Source organism: Physeter macrocephalus, chromosome 11 (genome assembly GCF_002837175.3).
Source record: "Physeter macrocephalus isolate SW-GA chromosome 11, ASM283717v5, whole genome shotgun sequence".
Taxonomy (NCBI): Eukaryota; Metazoa; Chordata; class Mammalia; order Artiodactyla; family Physeteridae; genus Physeter; species Physeter macrocephalus.
Window position 1 is genome coordinate 52,730,330 of NC_041224.1, and position 21,440 is coordinate 52,751,769.

General features: G+C 37.1%; 1 protein-coding gene across 2 annotated transcripts in view; it reads right to left on the reverse strand.

Annotated features, from left to right (window-relative positions):
• Window positions 1-1,120: 1,120 nt before the first annotated feature.
• The window catches only part of GTF2A2 (general transcription factor IIA subunit 2), a 30,162-nt gene continuing 9,842 nt past the window's right edge, over window positions 1,121-21,440 (reverse strand). The window contains exons 2-6 of one of the 2 annotated variants that reach the window (XM_055088006.1): window positions 15,663-15,712; window positions 8,469-8,589; window positions 7,450-7,554; window positions 3,898-4,024; window positions 1,121-1,422 (exon numbers count right to left, since the gene is read on the reverse strand). In XM_055088006.1, the coding sequence (XP_054943981.1) occupies window positions 1,397-1,422; window positions 3,898-4,024; window positions 7,450-7,554; window positions 8,469-8,540 (330 nt within the window). In that variant the 5' untranslated portion in view covers window positions 8,541-8,589; window positions 15,663-15,712 and the 3' untranslated portion in view covers window positions 1,121-1,396. The remainder of the gene's footprint in view (window positions 1,423-3,897; window positions 4,025-7,449; window positions 7,555-8,468; window positions 8,590-15,662; window positions 15,713-21,440) is intronic. The other variant, XM_007128517.4, reaches the window with a different exon arrangement.

The window sequence follows — 21,440 nt, forward strand, 5'->3', positions numbered from 1 at the left end:
GAATTAAAATCCCCCAAAGTATACACCTCCAGCCCTATACTTAAGATCTCAGTGACTGTTAACAACATGAAAGAAGTTTAAACCATAATTTACTCCTTAAGAAACAAATTTCTACAACCACTGTAAGTTTACTACCAATATAACCTGTCTCCTAACCATTATGTTGAACCTCCAAAATAAAAAGGTATTGATCTTGACTCACTGCAATTAAGAAAAATCCTAATTATGTAACCTTTGGTAATTAAGCTTCTAAAGCTGTATTCTTCCAGGGCTGTTGTGAGGATTATCTAGAAGAATATATGTAACACAGCACTGATAATGAAGTTAGTGATGTTGGCCATTATGTTACATAGCTCAGACCTGAGCACTGATTACTTAAAAATGATGAAACCTATTATATAACATGCTTCTACAACTTACAAATGGGATGGTGTGCAATATAAAGATTGTTAGTACTTTAATCGGTTTATGAAAAGCTATTTTGCTGACGATTACTGCCAACTCTATTATCTCTCAGCAGAGTGAGAGTGAAAGGACAGCTTCACACTGAAAAGGGTTGAACTGGGAATGACCACAGGATGGGGCTGTAAAAGCCTACTTCTACTAAATGATAAACATTCTCCCTCTGTGACATTTAGAAATGCCACTTTCTTCATCATATATTCCTAGATTGACAAAGAAAACTTTTTCCTTCAAGTACACAAAGATATGGGATACATTTAATAGGACTTTTTATTGAAAGTCTAATAACTGGTAAGATGTAGAATATTGTAAAAATGAAACCTGACTGATAGGGACAATTTAAGAAATAATTTGCAGGTAAAGACTACATTTTGTTTACTTTTTCCTAGTTGAGTTCTACTTAGATTTTTCACACCAATAATTACCCTTGGTTTTGTACTTAAAAAAACTTTTTGTAAGGAAAGTTCTAGTCTGGAATTTTGGTCTTGCCCCTGCTAATGCTTTCATCAGCTAAACTAACAAACAATTGATAAAAACTAACTTGACTGAAATGAATGCATTTTCTAATTTCCTTTGCAAGGAACACGGTGCTCTTTCAAAATGCTTATCTAATATGTCCATATTGCTAGCTTAGTAGCTCGAGCAGTTATTACTCACATTGAGTTTTAAAATGAATTTATTAAAGAATGGTCTTAGGAAGGCCACGTTTGATTTGTCATTAAAAAAAAGGTCTGTTTCTTCATGCTGTATAATAAGGTACTGTAACAAGGTACAGAATTCTAAGCTTCTTTCTACTGGAATTCTCTGATAGGATGGCACAGTGTAGTCGTTTCTGCAATGCTAGAATAAATTAAATAAAAAGTCTCTTCTATGCTTCTCTTCAGAAAGCGATGAACAATAACAGGATGGCATTAAAAAGCCATTTTTTTCCTATTCATTCTGTAGTATTGGAGCCAGTATCTAGGAAACAGAGGAGAGAAACAGTAAATTCAAGCAGCAACTTAAATTTAAATATGTTGAGAAAATCTTTCTTTCAAAAGTAAAACAGGAACTAATGGTGGTGAAGAAGGGGAGACAAGGGTGGAAAGGAAAAGCTGACCACAGTAACATCTTGTGCACGTAAGTGTCTTTTTACCTCTGCCTTAAAAGGAAAGTTAATGCTTAGTCTCCGTATTTATGTTAAGAAAAATCAAGTGATACTACATTTGGTTCATATAGCTGCTATACTTTTTTCGAGTCCTCAACTGTCCAAAAATTTAAAACCACAAAGAACTATAACATAGAAGAGAATTGTTTTAATAATTCCTGGCGAGAAAAAGACCAAAATTCTAGCCACTATCAATCACTTTCTCTGCTTCTCTATTTGGAATTGAACTTTATTTCAGAAAGCTGACTTTTAGAAAAAATGGGCTTATTTCGCAGTAGTACTGCATTTATCTGGTTACTAAGGAATGGTATTATTACTTAAGCTTCCACCTCTAAATGCCACAACTATTTATATTTTAATGATTGCCATGAGTGCATGGAACACAATCTAAGCTTTTCTTAAATACTCAACAATCTTTTCTTTGAAGAACAATTACTATACTGTGCTGTAAGTGGGGCAAGTTCCTCAGAAGCCACTGCAGTAGGTGAGGCTGAATTGTATTTTATATACACTGAAGTTTGAAAAAACAGATAATCTTATATCTTTAAGAAGCAAGAGAAATACACTCTAAGGAGTACCTGTAAGTAAAATACATATGTTTACATGGACTCTTTGATAGTATTAAGTTTGCTCAGGGGCCTTCACTGACTTTTTGGTTCTTAGCTCTGTTTCAAATGATTGATTGACACGCTTACATCTGTGCGGTCCAATGTGGTAGCTACTGGCTAACCACATGTGGCTATTTAAAGTTAAGAAAATTAAATAAAAATTAAAACATTAAATTTCTCAGTTGCCCTAATCCATTTCAAGTGCTTAATAGTCAGATGTGGCTGTTGGAGAGTACAGACAGGAAACAGTTCCATCAGCATGAAAGTTTTATGAACAGTACTGATCCATATCATTAACTCATTTTGATAGTGGTCTAGAAATTATACATTAATGCTCAAATTCTACACTCTAGGAAAAATTTGAAAACCTAAGGGTTATAAGGGTACTAGTAGCCTAAATTATAAGAAAGACATGAAAAAAAGTATACATTATCTGACAGAAATGTGATCCAGGAGCTATAAAATTATAAACATAGATTTTTTTGTTGTTACAGCAAAGAACAAAGTATTTGGTAATTACATAAAAAAGTCATCTTAAACTTCTTAGAATGATTAACCCTAGTTAACCTTCCGAAATGTATGAGCCACTGTAACATTGCTAGTTTCAGAGACTCTGACATCTGGAAGAGATTTCTTTAAAAACTGATAAAGGTATATAATTTTAGGCAGCTATCAAAAATCAGGTTTAAGACAACAGTTAATGACTTATGTGTGAAAAATGATATATTTGCAAATGAGTATGTGCACACATGTATTACTGTAAAGATATGTATAAAGACGAGAAGGTTATACATTAAAATATTAAGTGATATGTTATCTCCAGCTGATGTTACAAATGACGTTTTTCTTCTGTGTGGTTTTCTGTCGTCTTTATCTTTTCAGTGATAGGGCGTTTCTTTGAAACCCAAAACATAAAAACAAAAAAACCTAACCTACACCCTGAGAAACGTAGGGTACTGCTTTCTACATTTCTCTTTCTCTTGCTTTTCAAATTTCCCCTTCTTGGAAATCAAATTTCCCCTTCTTGGAAAGTGACAGTATTCTGTATTTAATTTCAGGAATAGCTGCTTTAAACACAAACTGTTCAGATTACAAAGTAAAAGTAAGTATATTTCAATTAGAAAAAAGAAATAATCATGGAACAGAAAGCAGAGATGTATAGTTGTTGAAACATTTAAGGACCTGAAGAAGTTCCTAGGTCTGCTGTAAAAATATCTGCATGTAACAGATCAGAGGACTAGATATTTACCATTATGACTGATAAGGCTCTTATGGTTATTTAAAGTCTTTTAAATAATCATTTTTTAAATATAAAATGTATAGGTATCCAACAAAACAAACCATAGGATAAACACTTCCTTAAAGAAAAAGAAAAGCTTTAGAAACATAGGGAAGAAAAGCTTACTAAATATGCTTCCTGCCCCTGCCCCACCCCACCGCACGCAAAGTCAACCTGTGGAAGTAGTCTATGTGTCATATGAAATGTTTATACCTAAAGTTAGTAAGAGGACTATGTGAGAGCTGGAATCCAGAATCTAGCTGAGAAAGAAGCCTGGTCTCTATCTGGGAGTGGATCACTGGCCATTTTCTCCCTTAATTTCAGATGAAAATTTTCTAAAGAGTCATGAAAACAAGATTTCAAGTAGCTTTGCTTTCACAGTAATTAGGGCAAACACTTACTTTTACCATCACAGGCTACAATTTTCACTTTATCCACTTTAATAAGTTCTGTCACCTCTCTGAATTCAACATCATTCAATACAAAAGTCCACACATTATCGCAGAATCTGTATGTATTTAGAGAGCCCTTTAAAACAAAACATTTAGACAAACCATGAAAAGTCATTTTTCCCCCCTCACATTTTTCTCCAGACAATTTAAGAAAACCTAGCTACAAGTACGTAATTCTCAAAATAGGATGAAAATTAAGGAAAATCTTAATCAAACTATCACTTAAAGAAAAAAATCCCAGATAAATTTGCTAAGGGAAGAGTTAAAAAATATTTTAGTTAGCAGACTATTTTCAGCACTGGAAAAGCCTGTAAATTACTTACCTGCAATCTGAAGGGAAACTGAATGGAAATTTGAATCTGTATTGCTACCGCCCTCATGCGGCTAAATTATGAAAATTCATTTGCATTTTTAATATAAATACTTTTTAAAAGCAACCGATTTTATTGTGTATGTTGATTCTCTGAATTTGTACAACAGCAGGGAATTCCTAGAAACATTAATTTTCATCCTGTGACTTAGCTCAGATGAATTACTGTATTAGCCACTAAAATTACAACATTGTCCTGTGCAACTGACATTCTTTTAATTAATACATATTTCTCCTAAAAAATTTTTATCTGAACATTAAAAGGAACTTTTTGAAAAGTGGGATGAAGGTGCAAGGGTGGACACCAACAGAATATAATCAAAACCTGAGAGATATATACATGCACAAGTATTTAATATGAAATTTAGTATTTAATGAGACATTTATATGCCTTCAGAAAAAAAAATTCACAAAACTGTTCCCTGCAGTGTTACTTGTAATATCACAAACTGAGTTCTCATTAATGGCTTAAGTTAGAATGATTACGGAAATTACAATGGCTATGAATGAATAAATTTAATAAATATGAATAATTACTGTTTGTTAGACTATACTAGGCACTGAGGATACAATGGTAAGCAATACACATATGATCCCTGCCGTCCAAGCTTAGGTTAGCAGGGGAGATCATTAAAACAAGTAAATACACAGTGTAACAGTGCTATGAAAGATTGTTACTGGGTACAATGGGAGTACAGTAGAGGCATCAAAGGGTACAGGAGCTAGGACAGAGAAAGCTTGAGTCCCAAAGAATGAAAAAGAGTCAAGGGAAAGGTGGGACAGCAGAAAGGAAGACAAACACTTGGAATGGGATAGTAAGTTCCTGAAAGGAGAATATGACAGGAGGTCCTAAGGTGCAAGAGATCATGGAGAACCTTGGGAAAGCTTTTCCCTATTGTGAGGGCATTAGGATGTCAATGAAGGATTTCAAGCAGAGGAGTAACATGATGAGATTTGCATTTTTGGTGATAACATGAACAGACTAAGAAGCTGATAGCTTTTAGCTGGCTGAATCAGACAGGTGAAAGTGGCTGGGCGATAGCAGAGGCAAGGGGGTCCAGGGAAGCGGAGAGATTTTAAAAGGTAGATGTGTCAACGCTTGATAACCAACTGGATATGGTCAGGTGGGGAAGAAGGAAATGTCTGTTATTCCCAAGTTTCTGGCTTGTGTAACAACGCATTCATAGAAAAAACTGGTTTGGGAGGAAAGTTAAATTTAAGTTTCAGCTACATACATCTTACCAAATCCAGTTAGCAGCTGGAGTGTAGAAGCAAGCATGGGAGCATATCAATTTTAAAGCCAAGGACTGGATGAGATCATTCAAGGAGAATATGTGGAGCCCTAGATAACCCTTAAGGAAAACCAGCAATTAAGTGATACAAAGTAGCCTGAGAGAGGGGCCAGAGAATAGGAAAAAAAAAAGCCAAAACAGTAGGATTTCAAGGGAAATATGGGTTTCAAAACAGACTAATTATGCATTAGATTTAGCAATAAATAACTTGGCAAGAGAAGTTTCAGTGGAGAGGTGGGAGTAATGCATAGAAAATCACTCAGGACATATTATTAAGTAAAAAGATGCAGAGTTGTAAATGTAAAAAAAAAAATTTTTTTTAATTAGATCTGTTCCTTGACTATAGTTTGAGCCATTGGAAGGCTGAACAACCAAATGTTCATTTCTGGCTTGTGTAATCAATGATCCTATAAGTGTGTAGGTTACTATCATATCCAGTTGGTGGCAGATGTGTCAATAATTTGACCCAGGCAAGTCACTGCTATTTATGATTAGCATGTGAACATTCAAATATGCTGAAATTCTGTTCTTTATATTAAAAATTTCCTTCTATATGATAGATAACATGTGGCTAAACTGTATCTTTAATGCACCTGTAATAAATACATATATTTTTTACATATATCTACTGAATAACACTTTTTTAAAGTTAATTTACCTTTAGTTAAAGAGATCCAAACTAGAAACCTACAATAATACAACTAGAAGACCACTCAGGCCTTGTGAACCCTACGACTCTGCTAAGTAGTCAAACAAATTTTCTACATGGGCAAGTATGTATCAACATGGATCAATTTAGAATTAAAGGATCAGGTTCTGAATGACAAACTAAACTAGGCACATATGTATGTATTGCTGTACAAAAAGGAAACTTTGCTAGGCACATTTGTATGTACGGCTGTACAAAAAGGAAACTTTGCCAGCATCATTAATGTTAAAAATTCAAGAATCCACTGATAAAGACACGTTTTACTCCAGATACTCGTTAGGCATGTGAAACTGATGACTTATTTATATGAATATAAAATGCATGCAGATTTTACCCCTTCACTACAGTAAGTCAAAGGGGGCCTGTCTTCTTTTCTTTTGCCCTGTATACCCAATATCCAGAACAATGCCTCGTATTTAATAGGCATTGAAATGTTTGTTGACTAAATGATAAATTTTTCTTTTGTGTTTTTGGTCACAAACTAAAACCCCAAACAAACACTGATGTTCTCTTAAACGCAAATTAACATCTATATTCTTTTCATTTGTTGATTTTCACATCTTTTAATCTGAATTTACCATCGAATTGAGAAAGACAGTTTTGTTCAGTTTGGGATTACCGTTCAAAGTACAAATGATTCAAATAAGACCAAGCTACCAGAAGAGACCACTATCTGCCAACAGGTCAGATCTTTATAAGCCATGTTATCTAAGAGTAGGTGGGAGGCAACGTGAAGTTTCTAGAAATAACTCTGAACTTGCCTGGTCAGAGTTTAAAAAACATAACTGATCCTTAGAGACTACTCTCACTTACCTTCAATCCTGCAGATGATAATGTTTCAGACATTTGAAATCTCAGTAACTCTTCAAGGAAGGTAGCCAAATATACATAGGCTGATTTGTGAAACAATGGAATAAGAATCTAAAAACAACTCTGTAGCTCACATTAAGTGGATGAACTTAGTACATAGATTATTTAAACATCAAGCAGGATTTAGTTGTTATCAAACAAGTTCCAAAGTTCGATTAAGCCATCTCTTTTTATGATTAATAAACATGTAGGTAGATGTCCTAAAAAGCACTACTGTAACAACCCTGGTGCAGCTTCTAGATTTAAGAAAATATCCTTACCCTGAAATTGACTCTGTTCCTGACCCTCTGTGCCAACGCTGAATTTATAGCCTTATCAAACTGAAGTAGAACTTGAAGAGCAAGTTGGGGGGTAATCTGTTGAGACTGAGAAAAAATAAAGGTCATGAATCTTCTTAGAAAAGAACATTACAGAAAAAGTAAAACAAAAATACATGAATTATAGGGCTTCCTTGGTGGCGCAGTGGTTGAGAATCTGCCTGCCAACGCAGGGACACGGGTTCGGGCCCTGGTCTGGGAAGATCCCACATGCCGCAGAGCAACTAAGCCTGTGAGCCACAACTACTGAGCCTGCATGTCTGGAGCTTGTGCTCCGCAACAAGAGAGGCCACAACAGTGAGAGGCCCGCGCACCGCGATGAAGAGTGGCCCCCGCTCGCCGCAACTAGAGAAAGCCCTCGCACAGAAACGAAGACCCAACACAGCCAAATATAAAATAAATAATAAATAAAAAATTTTTAAAAAGCGAAGAAAACAAAACTAAACATGAATTATCATCTAAAATTTAACTGAGGTTTTTTGCCATAACTGACAATTAAGAAGCAAAACCTGACTATTTTCTTGCATTATCTTGACACAAACATAATTTTGAAAAGAAAACATGCAGTGATGTTACAACCCCAGGACAAAACTTTGTCTACCACCCCTTCACAGTATCTGGAAAGAAGTGTTCAATAAATTGAAGGAACCAAGTTTCTTTTAAATAAAAAACTTGGGACTAATAATACATTAAAAAAAAAAAAAGTCTAATCTTATCAAAGCTCAAAATATATGAAAATAAATGGAAATATGTAATATGTTCTTGGATGAGAGGTTTACATTAAAAGGTTAATTTTCCTAAAATTAAAATATAAATTCAAAATTCTAATTTAAATCTCAAGACTTGTATTAACTTATCCAAAGTTATCTTAAAGCTACATAGACTATGCCATTCTCATTAGTATGAGAACAAGAATTATTATAGATCCATCTAAATAAAAATGTTGATTTTTAGTCCCTCACCTGTATAAGCTCATCGAGGCTCTCCTGAAGACTGTTTCCCAAAGTGGTATTTCTGTACAACTGATATGCCATGGCTTAGGAGGAAGAAATTCTTTTTCTTATTCAGGCTTGCATTGATATCCTAAAAGTTTAATATGAAAGTATTAAAAAAATTATAAATTATATATGTAACAGTCTACTTCATATTTTCTAATATATACTAAGCATACTATATAATAACTGAGGAATTACAAGGAATAGTTTTTCTATTTTTTCTATTTCGACGTAGGCATTTATACTCCTTTGTACAAAGTATAGATATATATTAAAATGTACATCTTTACCATTTCTTTCAAATATCTACCTTTTGACCTAGTCTAGAATTTACCATGTACCATTCTTTTCTACTTATTGTCAAGTCACTGATCCAGACAATCTTCAGCTCACATTTGAATGCCTGCCCCTTCATTTTCCTGTTCTCTTAAAAGTCAGTATTTATAGAGTGCCTACCCAGAAGATAGCACTGTGATAGGTACCATGGAGAGGAAGATAAATAAAGATACACTTCTGACTCCAAAAAGTTTATACTTTAGAAAAGGTAACAGACACATAAAAAGTTAAATAGAGAATAAGAACTGTGATAGAGATTATACAGTTATTATGGAGGCTGCCTGTGGACTGAATGAGTTGGATCACAAAAGCTTCCTGATTCTTCACGCTAGACTTTAGCCAAGCAAAGGAGGAAAGTCACCTTAGGCTGAAAAAATAAACAGAATGAGTAAAGCCATAAAAGGATGAAATAATACAGTCCGTAGACAGAACTATAAATTGTTCCATATTAGGGTTTAGGTATGAACAGGAAGTGGGAGGAGATGAGGCTGAAAAAGATGACATGGATGCATTTGTCAGGAGAGGTGCCAGGATTTTATAGTGCAGGTAATGGGGAGCCCCTGAAGCTTTCTAGACAGGAAAGGTCAGACAAATGGGCAGCAATGTAAACAATGTACTCTAGTGCAAGATTAGAAAGAGATGAGGGATGAGGGCTCGAAGAGGGTGCCAGTAGCACATATTCAGCCAATACTGAGCTTTTACTACATGTCATGTATTAGATACCTGACCTCATGGCACTTTCAGTTTAGAGATGGACAGAAGGAGACAGGTGTATTCAGGAGTAAACACCAGGTAAAACTCAGCAAAAATAATAGTTATCAGTCTTCACGTTACACACCTTGTGAGCATTTGATACACTTGATCATTTCTGCCTTCTTGAAGTCTTTTCTTTGGTTTCTGGGACCCCACACTCAGTTTTCTCCTCCCACCTCACTGGATAGTACTGTTTCTTGTTTCCTTCTGTTGGTTGCTTCTCAGCAATCTAACTCCTAACTAACTACTTGAGTGCCCCAAGGCTTCTCATGTCTTCTCTATATGCTTTACTCCCTTAGTTACCTCATCTAGGCTTATGGCTTTAAATACGTTCTACTTATCTGCTGATGACGTGCAAACGTACATCGCCAGTCCTGACCTTTTATATACCCATGTTGCCATATATAAAACTGCCTACTTGACACTGGATGGAAATATGAAGTGGTAGATCAAATTATATTTGTTACAAACCAAATTCTGGATACTCCTCCAAACCTTTTCTGCCCTCGGTTTGTCCACCTCAATTAACAGTAAATCTAGTCTTCCAGTAAGACGGCCCCAAAACCTTACAGTCAAGTTCTCTCTCACCCTGCGTGCAATCTGTCAGCCAATCCTTTCAGTTCTTCCTTCGGAATATAACCAGAATCCAACAACTTTGACCATCTCCACTGCTAGCACTAAGTCACCATCAATCTGTCACTAAGATTTATGGTGACAGCCAAGTAAGGCGTCTCCTTCTTTCTACCCTTGTCTATCCCACCGCTACCCCCAGAGCAGCCACGCTGAGCCTTTTAAAACACAAATAAAATCACATCACTCATCTATTCAAAACCTCCCAAGGCAGCATCCTATCTCAGAGTAAAAACCAAGGTCCTCCTAATGGTTTACAAGGCCTGCATGATCTGGGCCCCCCCCACTACCTCTCTGAACTTGACTTCTTCCACCTACTCCCTCATTCACTCTGCTTCAGCCATACTCGTCCCTTGCTCCAATATGGCAAGATGTTCTTGCTTTAGGGCCTTTGCGCTGGCTGTTCGTTCTGTTTCAAATGTACTGCACAGATACCTGCAGGGTTTACCTCTCATCTGATTCAGATCTCTGCTCAGATGTCACTTCATCAGAAATGACTTTTGTGACCAACCTATAAGAAAGAACTACCTCCCTTCCCCTTTACACTGCTTTATTTTCATTTATATCACTAATCGAAGCTGACATATATATGTTTATTCTACTTCCATCCACTAAAACAGACGTTCCCTCAGGATAGGACTTGTGCTCAGTTATATATTTACCATCTAGAACAATGCCTAGTATGAATTCAGTAAGTATTTATTAGTGAATAAATAACCTGGTGATATGTCAAAATGCTAATATCAAACTGTATTGCACTTAGATGCATTTATAATAGGTTTTCTACTTCACTGAGGAAAGTGAAGCAATGAAAACTTCAACTCTCAAAACTACATCTAACCACCTACCAATATCTACACCCATATACTCTGCCTGTCACTATAGTCAAACTATCCATGCTGTTACCTACATACAATCCTTCTACCTGTGGATCAGGTCCTATCCCCCCTACTACGGACAGGATATTCTTCCAACAATTCAATTATTCCTTCTATCCCTATCAAATTTCCCATCTCTACGGATCCTTCCCATCAGCAAACAAACAGGCAGCTACTTCTCCCATCTTAAAAAAAAATAGTCTCAACTCGCTTCTCTGGCCAGCTACACTCTATTTCTCTATTCCTCTTTGCAGCAAAAACTCCTGAGTTGTCTGTACTCACTGTCTCTCATTCCTTTTCTCACATTTTTCTCTTAAACTCACTCCTTATACAGTTTTTGCCTCAAGCACTCGAATGAAACAGATGGTGAAAGTCACCACTGGCAATGCTAAAACTAATAATCCTCAATTCTTAGTTCTCACCAGACTTAATCATTTGACATGGCTGATTACTCCCTCCTCTGATAAAGGATCTTGGCTTAGCTTCTGGGACAGTACACTTTTTGGGTTGTTCTCTTAAACTCACTGGTTCATCCTTCTCAATATTGTTTGTTGGTTGAGGCTCTTCTCCCTTAACTCAATGTCACAAGACACCTCTTTGGTTCTCTGCTTTCTGTCTACACTTGTTCCTTGGTGATATCACTTTGTGTCATGGTTTTACATACCATTGCTGATGATTCCCAAATTCATATACTAGAACAGACCTTGCCCTGAACTCTTACTCCTGGATCCAACTGCCTACTCAACATCTCTATGTGTTGTCCTTCCCATCTCAGTTGATATAACTCCATACCTCTATGGGCTTAGGCAAAAACCTTTGAAGTTATTCCCGACCACACCTCCCTACCCCCAGTCTGGCCATCTTACCTCCACATCAAATCCCTAGCATAACCTGTAAACTCTACCTTCAAAATGGATTCAGAATCCAACCATATCTCACCATGTCCATTGTAATCACCCTGGTATGTGCCACCATCACCTGTCATTGGGATTACTGAAATAGCTTCCTAACTGGTTTCCCTGCTTCCATGCTTGCCCCCTAGATTCGAATCCCGATTCAGCAGTCAGGTGATCTTTTAAAACAGGTTAGAACATACCTCTTCTCTGTGCAAACCTCCCATGGTTTCCATTTCATTCAGTCCTTATAATAATCTGGCTCCTCATTATCTCACTGACCTCATTTGCCATCTCCCCCTTGTTCTTGCCCTTCTCCAGACACATTGGCTTCTCCTTGTTTTTCTTAGAACATGACAGACATGTTCCTGCCTATGTAAGCCTTTGTAAAGGCTGTCCTTTTTACCTGGAATGCTCTTCTCCCAGATATCCTGTTTTTCTTAATTCCTTCAAGTACAGCATGTACTTAATGAGGCCTAAACAGACCCACCATATTTAAAACTCCAACTCCCACCTCCACTCTGGAACTGCCCAATCCCCCTCACCCTGCTATGTTTCTTTGATGGCACCATCACCTTCTAACATGTTGTACAGTTTCCTTAGTTTATGTTTATTTTCTGCATCCTTCAATAGACCGTACGACCTACCAGGGCAGGGACTTTTGTCTGTTTTTGTTCACTGAAGTAAAACAGGCGTCTAGAGCAAACACTACCTGAGACGTAATCGGAGACAATTAAATATTTGTTCAATAAATAAATGAACACAAAAAAATCAGTTAGTATAATGTGTAAGGGTAGCTGAGGGGGGGATAAAAGGGCAAGAAGGGGTCCCAGGAAGGAGATATAAACTTGACAAAGTCAGAGTACAGAATCTTGTGTCCTGCCCATTTAACAAGTCTAAGAGTTACCAGAAACTAACTATAAGTTAATAATGAATTATCATAAAGAGAAATCATCCCATTTATGAATGCATCAAAAAGAACAAGATACTTAGAAATAAATTTAGCCAAAGAGATGAAAGACCTGGACACTGAAAACTATAAGACAATGATGAAAGAAACTGAATATGACACAAATAAACAGAAAGAAATTCCATGCACGTGGACGGGAAGAATCAATATTATTAAAATGTCCACACTAACTAAAGCAATCTACAGATTCAACACAATTCCTATCAAAATTCCAATGGCATTTTTCAAACAAATAGAACAAACAGTCCTAAAATATATATGAAACCACAAAGACGCCAAAATGCCAAAGCAATCTTGAGAAAGAAGGACAAAGCTCGAGGCAGCATGTTTGCTGATATCTAATTCTATCACAAAGCTATAGTAATCAAAACAGTACACTACTGCCATAAAAACAGATGTATAGATGAATGGAATAGAATAAAGAGCCCAGAAATAAACCTACACATGTACGGTCAAGTAATTAGCAACAAAGGAGGCAAGAATGTACAATTGGGAGGGCTTCCCTGATGGTGCAGTGGTTAAGAATCTGCCTGCCAATGCCGGGGTACGGGTTCGACCCCTGGTCTGGGAAGATCCCACATGCCGCGGAGCAACTAAGCCCCTGTGCCACAGCTACTGAGCCTGTACTCTAGAGCCCCCACGCCACAACTACTGAGCCCACGCGCCGCAACTACTGAAGCCTGTGCGCCTAGAGCCTGTACTCCGCAAGAAGAGAAGCCACTGCAATGAGAAGCCCGCGCAACGCAATGAAGAGTAGCCCCTGCTCGCTGCAACTAGAGAAAGACCGCATGCAGCAATGAAGACCCAACACAGCAAAGGAAGGAAGGAAGGAAGAACAATGGGGAAAGGACAGTCTCTTCAATAAAGGGTGCTGGGAAAACTGGGCATCCACATGCAAGAAAAAAGACACTGGACCATTATCATACACCATACACAAAACTGAACTCAAAATGGATTAAAGGCTTGAAATGTAAGACCTAATACCATAAAACCCCTAAAACTCCTAGAAGAAAACATAGGTGGTAAGCTCCTTGACACAGGTCTTGGTGATGATTTTTTGAATCTGACACCAAAAGCAAAAGCAATAAAAGCAAAAATAAATAAGTGGGACAGGATCATACTAAAAAGCTTATGCACAGCAAAGGAAACCATAAAAAAAATAGGCTACCTACTGAATGGGGGAAAATATTTGCGAATCATGTATCTCATACGGGCCTGATATCCAAAATATATAAAGAATACATAAAACTCAATAGCAAAAAAACAAACAATCCAATTAAAAATTGGACAGAACATTTGCAGCAACATGGATGGACCTAGAGATGATCATATTAAGTGAAGTCAGACAAAGACAAAATATCATATGATATCACTTACATGTAGAATCTAAAAAGTGATATAAACTTATTTACAAAACAGAAATCAATTCACAGACAGAACACAAACTTATGGTTACCAAAGGAATTGGGGAGGGGAGGGGGCAGGGGATGAATCAGGAGTTTGGGATTAACACAATACTACATAAGTATTCACACATAAGTATTAACATAAGTATTAACACAATACTACATATAAAATAGGTAAGCAACAAGGACCTACTGTATAGCAAAGGAAATTATACTCAATACCTTGTAATAACCTATAAGGGAAAAGAACTTGAAAAAACACATATATATTTATATATATGTATAACTGAATCACTTTGTTGTACACTTGAAACTAACACAACGTTATAAATTAACTATACTTCTATAAAAAAAATTGGGCAAAAGATGTGAACACTTTTCCAAAGAACATATACAGATGGCCAACAGGCACATGAAAATCTGCTCAACATCACTACTTATCAGGGAAATGCAAATCAAAACCCACAGTGAAATATTACCTCACACCTGTTAAAATAACTATTATCAAAATGACAATTAATAGCAAGTGTTGGTGAAGATGTGGATTAAAGGGAACCCTTGTGCATTGTTGGTAGGCATGCAAACTGTGGTGCAGCCACTACGGAAAAGTATGGACGTTTCTCAAAAAAGTAAAAGAGAACTCCCATATGATCCAACAGTTCCACTTTGGAGTACTTATCAGAAAAAAAAGAAAACACTAACTGGGAAAGATATATGCACCCACATGTTCACTGTAGCACTATTCACAATAGCCAGGATATGAAAACAACTTAAGTGTCCATCAAAGGATGAATGGGTAAAGAAATTGTGTGATGGGAGACAAGATGGCAGAGTAGAAGGACATGGGTTCACCTCCTCTCACAACACTGAAATCACAACTAACTTCTGAACAACTATTGACAAAAAAAGACTGGAACCTACCAAAAGAGATATCCTATATCCAAAGACAAAGAAGAAGCCACATTGAGATGGCAGGAGGGGCACAATCGCAATAAAATCAAATCCCATACCCACTGGGTGGGCGATCCACAAACTGGAAAATAATGATTACCACAGAGGTTATCTCATAGGAGTGAAAGTTCTGAGCCCCACATCAGGCTCCCCAGCCTGGGGGTCTGGCAATGAGAGGAGGAGCCCCCAGAGCATCTGGCTTTGAGCGCCAGTGGCATTTGATTGCAGGAATTCCACAGGACTGGGGGAGACAGAAACTCCACTCTTAGCACACACAAGGTCTTGTGCACACCAGGACCCAGGAGAAAAAGCAGTGAGCTCACAGGATCCTGTGCCAGACCTACCTGCTGGTATTGGAGGGTCTCCTGTAGAGGCGGGGAGCAGCTGTGGATCACTGCAGGGACAAAAACATAGGTGGTGGTAGTTTTGGAGAGTACTCATTGGTGTGGGCCCTCCTAGAGGCCGCCATTTTCTCACCAACACTTGGCCCCACCCAACACCCTCTAGGCTCCAGTGCGGGGACACCTCAGGCCAAAGAACTGACAGGGTGGGAACACAGCCCCACCCATCAGCAGACAGGCTGCCAAAAGTCTTCCTGAGCCCAGAGCTGCCTACTAAACACACCTCTTGACACAGCCCTGCCCACCAGAGGGGCAAGACCTAGCTGCACCCATCAGTGGGCAGGAACCAGTCCCTCCCACCAGGAAACCTGCAAAAGCCTCTTAGACCAGCCTCATCCACAAGGGGGCAGAAGCAGAAGCAAGAAGAACTACAACTCTGCAGCCTGTGGAATAGGACCACAATATAGAAAGTTAGACAAAATGAGATATCGGAGAAATATGTCCCAGACGAAAAAAAAAAATAAAGCCCCAAAAGAACAACTAAATTTAGCAGAGATAGGAAATCTACCCAAAAAAGAATTCAGAGTAACGATGGTAAAGACGATCCAAGATCTCGGAAAAAGAATGGAAGCACAGACCTAAAAGATGCAAGAAATGTTTAAGAGCAAGCTAGAAGATCTAAAGAAGAAACAAAGAGAAATGAACAATAAAATAACTGAAATGAAAATATACTAGAAGGAATAAATAGCAGAATAAATGAGGCAGAAGAACGGATAAGGGAGCTGGAAGACAGAATGGCGGAAATGACTGCCACAGAACAGAGAAAAGAAAAAAGAAAGAAGAAAAATAGGACAGTTTAAGAGACCTGTGGGACTTTGTTAGACGCACAACATTCACATTATATGAGTCCCAGAAGGACAAGAGAGACAGAAAGCACCTGAGAAAATATTTGAAGAGATTAATAGCTGAAAACTTCCCTAACATGGGAAAGGAAAAAGTCACCCAAGTCCAGGAAGCACAGAGTCCCATAAAGGATTAAACCCAAGGAGGAACACGCCAAGACACACAGTAATGAAACTGACAAAAATTAAACACACACAAAAAATATTAAAAGCAACAAGGGAAAAGCAACAAATAACATACAAGAGAATTCCCATAAGGTTATCAGCTAATTTTTCAGCAGAAACTGCAGACTAGAAGGGAGTGGCAAAATATATTTAAAGTGATGAAAGGTAAGAACCCACAACCAAGAATACTCTACCCAGCAAGGCTCGTATTCAGATTCGACGACAAAATCAAAAGCTTTACACAGGCAAAAGTTAAGAGAATTCAGCACCACCAGACCAGCTTTGCAACAAATGCTAAAGAAAGTTCTCTAGGTAGACGAGAAAAGGCCACAATGAGAAACAGGAAAATTACAAATGGAAAAGCTCACTGTTAAAGGCAAACATACAGTAAAGGTAGGAAATCATCCACACACAAATATGATATTGAAATCAGCAATTGTGAGGAGAGAACAAATACAGGATATGGAAAATACATTTGAAATTAAGACCAGCAACAGAAAACAATCTTGTTTATACATAGACTGCTATATCAAAACCTCATGGTAATCAAAAACTGAAAATCTACAATAGATACACACACAAAAAAGAAAAAAGGATCCAAACACAATACTAAAGTTAGTCGTCAAATCACAAGAGAAGAGAACAAGAGAGGAATAGGAGAAAAAAGACCTAAAAAAAAAAATCCAAAACAATTAAGAAAATGGCAATAAGAACATACATAAAGATAATTACCTTAAATGTAAATGGAATAAATGCTCCAACCAAAAGACAAAGACTGGATGAATGAATACAAAAACAAGACCCTGTATACACACTGTCTACAAGAGATCCACTTCAGACCTAGCGACAGAAACAGAAAGTGAAGGGATGGAAAAAGGTACTCCATGCAAATGGAAATTAAAAGAAATCTGGAGTAGCAATACTCATATCAGATAAAATAGACTTTAAAATAAAGAATGTTACAAGAGACAAGGAAGGACACTACATAATGATCAAGGGATCAATCCAAGATATGACAATTGTAAATATATATGCACCCAACACAGGAGCTCCTCAATATATGAGGCAAATGGTAACAGCCATAAAAGGGGAAATCAACAGTAACACAATAATAGTGGCGGACTTTAACACCCCTCTTTCGTCAATGAACAGATCATCCAGACAGAAAATCAATAAGGAAACACAGGCCTTAAATGACACATTAGACCAGGTGGACTTAATTGATATTTATAGAGCATTCCATCCAATCGCAGCAGAATACACATTCTTTTCAAGTGCACAAGGTACACTGTCCAGGACTGATCACATCTTGGGCCACAAAGTGAACCTCGTTAAATTTAGGAAAACTGAAATCATATCAAGCATCTTTTCTGACTACAACGCTATGAGATTAGAAATCAACTATAAGAAAAAAAACTGTAAAAAATACAAACACATGGAGGCTAAACAACATGCTACTAAACAACCAATGGACCACTGAAGAAATCAAAGAGGAAATCAAAAAATTCCTAGAGACAAGTGAAAATGAAAGCATGATGATCCAAAACCTATGGCACGCAGCAAAAGCAGTTCTAACGGGAGTTTATAAAAGTACAATTTTACCTCAGGAAATAAGAAACATCTCAAACAACCTAACCTTACACCTAAAGCAACTAGAGAAAGAAGAACAAACAAAACTGCAGGTCAGTATAAGGAAAGAAATCATAAAGATGACAGCATAAGTAAATGAAATACAGATGAAGAAAACGACAGAAAAGATCAATGAAACTAAACCTGGTTCTTTGAAAAGATGAACTTGATAAACCTTTAGCCAGACTCATCAAGAAAAAAAGGGAGAGGGCTCAAATCAATAAAATTAAAAATGGACATAGTGAGAGAGTGGCATGGACATATATACACTACCAAACGTAAAATAGATAGCTAATGGGAAGCAGCCACATAGCACAGGGAGATCAGCTCGGTGCTTTGTGACCACCTAGAGGGGTGGGAGGGAGGGAGATGCAAGAGGGAAGAGATATGGGAACATAAGTATATGTATAACTGATTCATTTTTTTATAAAGCAGAAACTAACCATTGTAAAGCAATTATACTTCAATAAAGATGTTAAAAAAATGAAAGATGAGAAGTTACAATGGACACCACAGAAATACAAAGGATTGTAAGAGACTACTACAAGCAACTATATGCCAATAAACTGGACAACCTGGAAGAAATGGACAAATTCTTGGAAAGGTACAACTTTCCAAGACTGAACCAGGAAGAATTAGAAAATATAAACAGACCAATCACAAGTAGTGAAATTGAAACTGTAATTAAAAACTTCCAACAAACAAAAGTCCAAGACCAGATGGCTTCAGAGGCAAATTCTATCAACCACTTAGTGAAGATACCAAAACCAGATAAAGATACTACAAATAAAGAAAATTACAGGCCGATATGACAGATGAACATAGATGCAAAATTCCTCAAGAAAACACTAGCAAACCAAATCCAACAACACATTAAAAGGATCATACACCATGATCAAGTGGGATTTATGCCAGGGATGCAAGGATTCTCAATATCCATAAATCAATCAATGTGATACACCATACCAACAAATTGAAGAATAAAAACCATATGATCATCTCAAGAGATGCAGAAAATGCTTTTAACAAAATTCAACACCCATTTATAAGAACTCTCCAGAAAGTGGGCATGGAGGGAACCTACCTCAACATAATAAAGGCCATATATAACAAACCTACAGTTAACATCATACTCAATGGTGAAAAGCTGAAAGCATTTCCTCTAAGATAGGAACAAGACAAGGATGTCCACTCTCACCACTTTTATGAAACATAGTTTTGGAAGTCCTAGCCATGGCAATCAGAGAAGAAAAAGAAATAAAAGGAATCCAAATTGGAAAAGAAAAAAATAAAATTGTCACTGTTTGCAGATGACATGATACTATACATAGAAAATCCTAAAGATGCTACCAGAAAACTGCTAGAGCTCATCAACGAATCTGGTAAAGTTGTAGCACACAAAATTACTACACAGAAATCTGATGCATTTCTATACACTAACAATGAAAGATCAGAAGGAGAAATTAAAGAAACAATCCCATTTACCATCGCATCAAAAAGAATAAAATATCTAGGAATAAATCTTCCTAAGGAGGCAAAAGACCTGTACTCTGAAAACTATAAAACGCTGATGAAAGAACTTGAAGATGACACAAACGTATGGAGAGATATAACATGTTCTTGGATTGGAAGAATCAACATTGTCAAAATGACTATACTAACTAGGGCAATCTACAGATTCAATGCAATCCCTATCAAATTATCAATGGCATTTTTCATAGAATTAGAACAAAAAAATTCCACAATTTGTATGGAAACACAAAAGACCCCGAATAGCCAAAGCAATCTTGAGAAAGAAAAATGGTGCTGCGGGAATCGGGCTCCCTGACTTCAAGGTGTGCTGCAAAGCTGCAGTAATCAAAACAGTATAGTACTAGCACAAAACCAGAAATATACATCAATGGAACAGGATAGACAGTCCAGAGATAAACCCATGCACCTATGGTCAACTAGTCTATGACAAAGGAGGCAAGAATATACAATGGAGAAAAGACTGTCTCTTCAGTAAGTGGTGCTGGGAAAACTGGACAGCTACATGTAAAAGAATGAAATTAGAACATTCTCTAACACCATACACAAAAATAAACTTGACATGGATTACAGACCTAAATGTAAGACCGGATATTATAAAACTCTTAGAGGAAAACATAGGCAGAACACTCTGACATAAATCACAGCAATATCTCTTTTGACCCACCTTTTAGAGTAATGAAAATAAAGACAAAAATGAACAGGTGGGACCTAATTAAACTTAAAAGCTTTCGCACAGCAAAGGAAACCATAAACAAAACGAAAATAACCCAGAGAATGGGAGAAAATATTTGCAAACGAGGCGACCTACAAAGGATTAATCTCCAAAATATACAAACAGCTCATGCAGCTCAATATACAAAACAAAGAAAACAATCAAACAATGGGCAGAAGATCAAAATGGACGTTTCTCCAAAGAGGACATACAGATTGCCAAGAAACACACGAAAGATGCTCAAGATCACTGGTTATTGGCTAAATGCAGATCAAAGCTGCAATGAGGTATCACCTCACACCGGTCAGAATGGCATCATCAAAAAATTCTACAAACAATAAATACTGGAGAAGGTGTGGAGAAAAGGGAACCGTCCTACACTGATGGCGGGAATGTAAACTAGTGCACCCATTATGGAGAACAGTGTGGAGGTTCCTTAAAAAACTGAATATAGAGCTACCACATGATCCAGCAATCCCACTCCTGGGCATATAATTGGAGAAAACTATAATTCAAAAAGATACATTCACCCCAGTGTTCATTACAGCATTATTTACAATAGCCAAGACAACAGAAGCAACCTAAATGTCCATTGACAGAGGAGCGGATAAAAAAGATGTGGCATATATACAATGGAATATTACTCAGCCGTAAAAATAGAATGAAATAATGCCATTTGCAGCAACATGGATGGACCTAGAGATTGTCATACTGAGTGAAGTAAGTCAGACAAAGACAAATGTCATATGATATCGCTTATATGTGGAATCTACAAAAATGGTACAGATGAACTTATTTACAAAACAGAAACAGAGTCACAGATGTAGAAAACAAACTTAT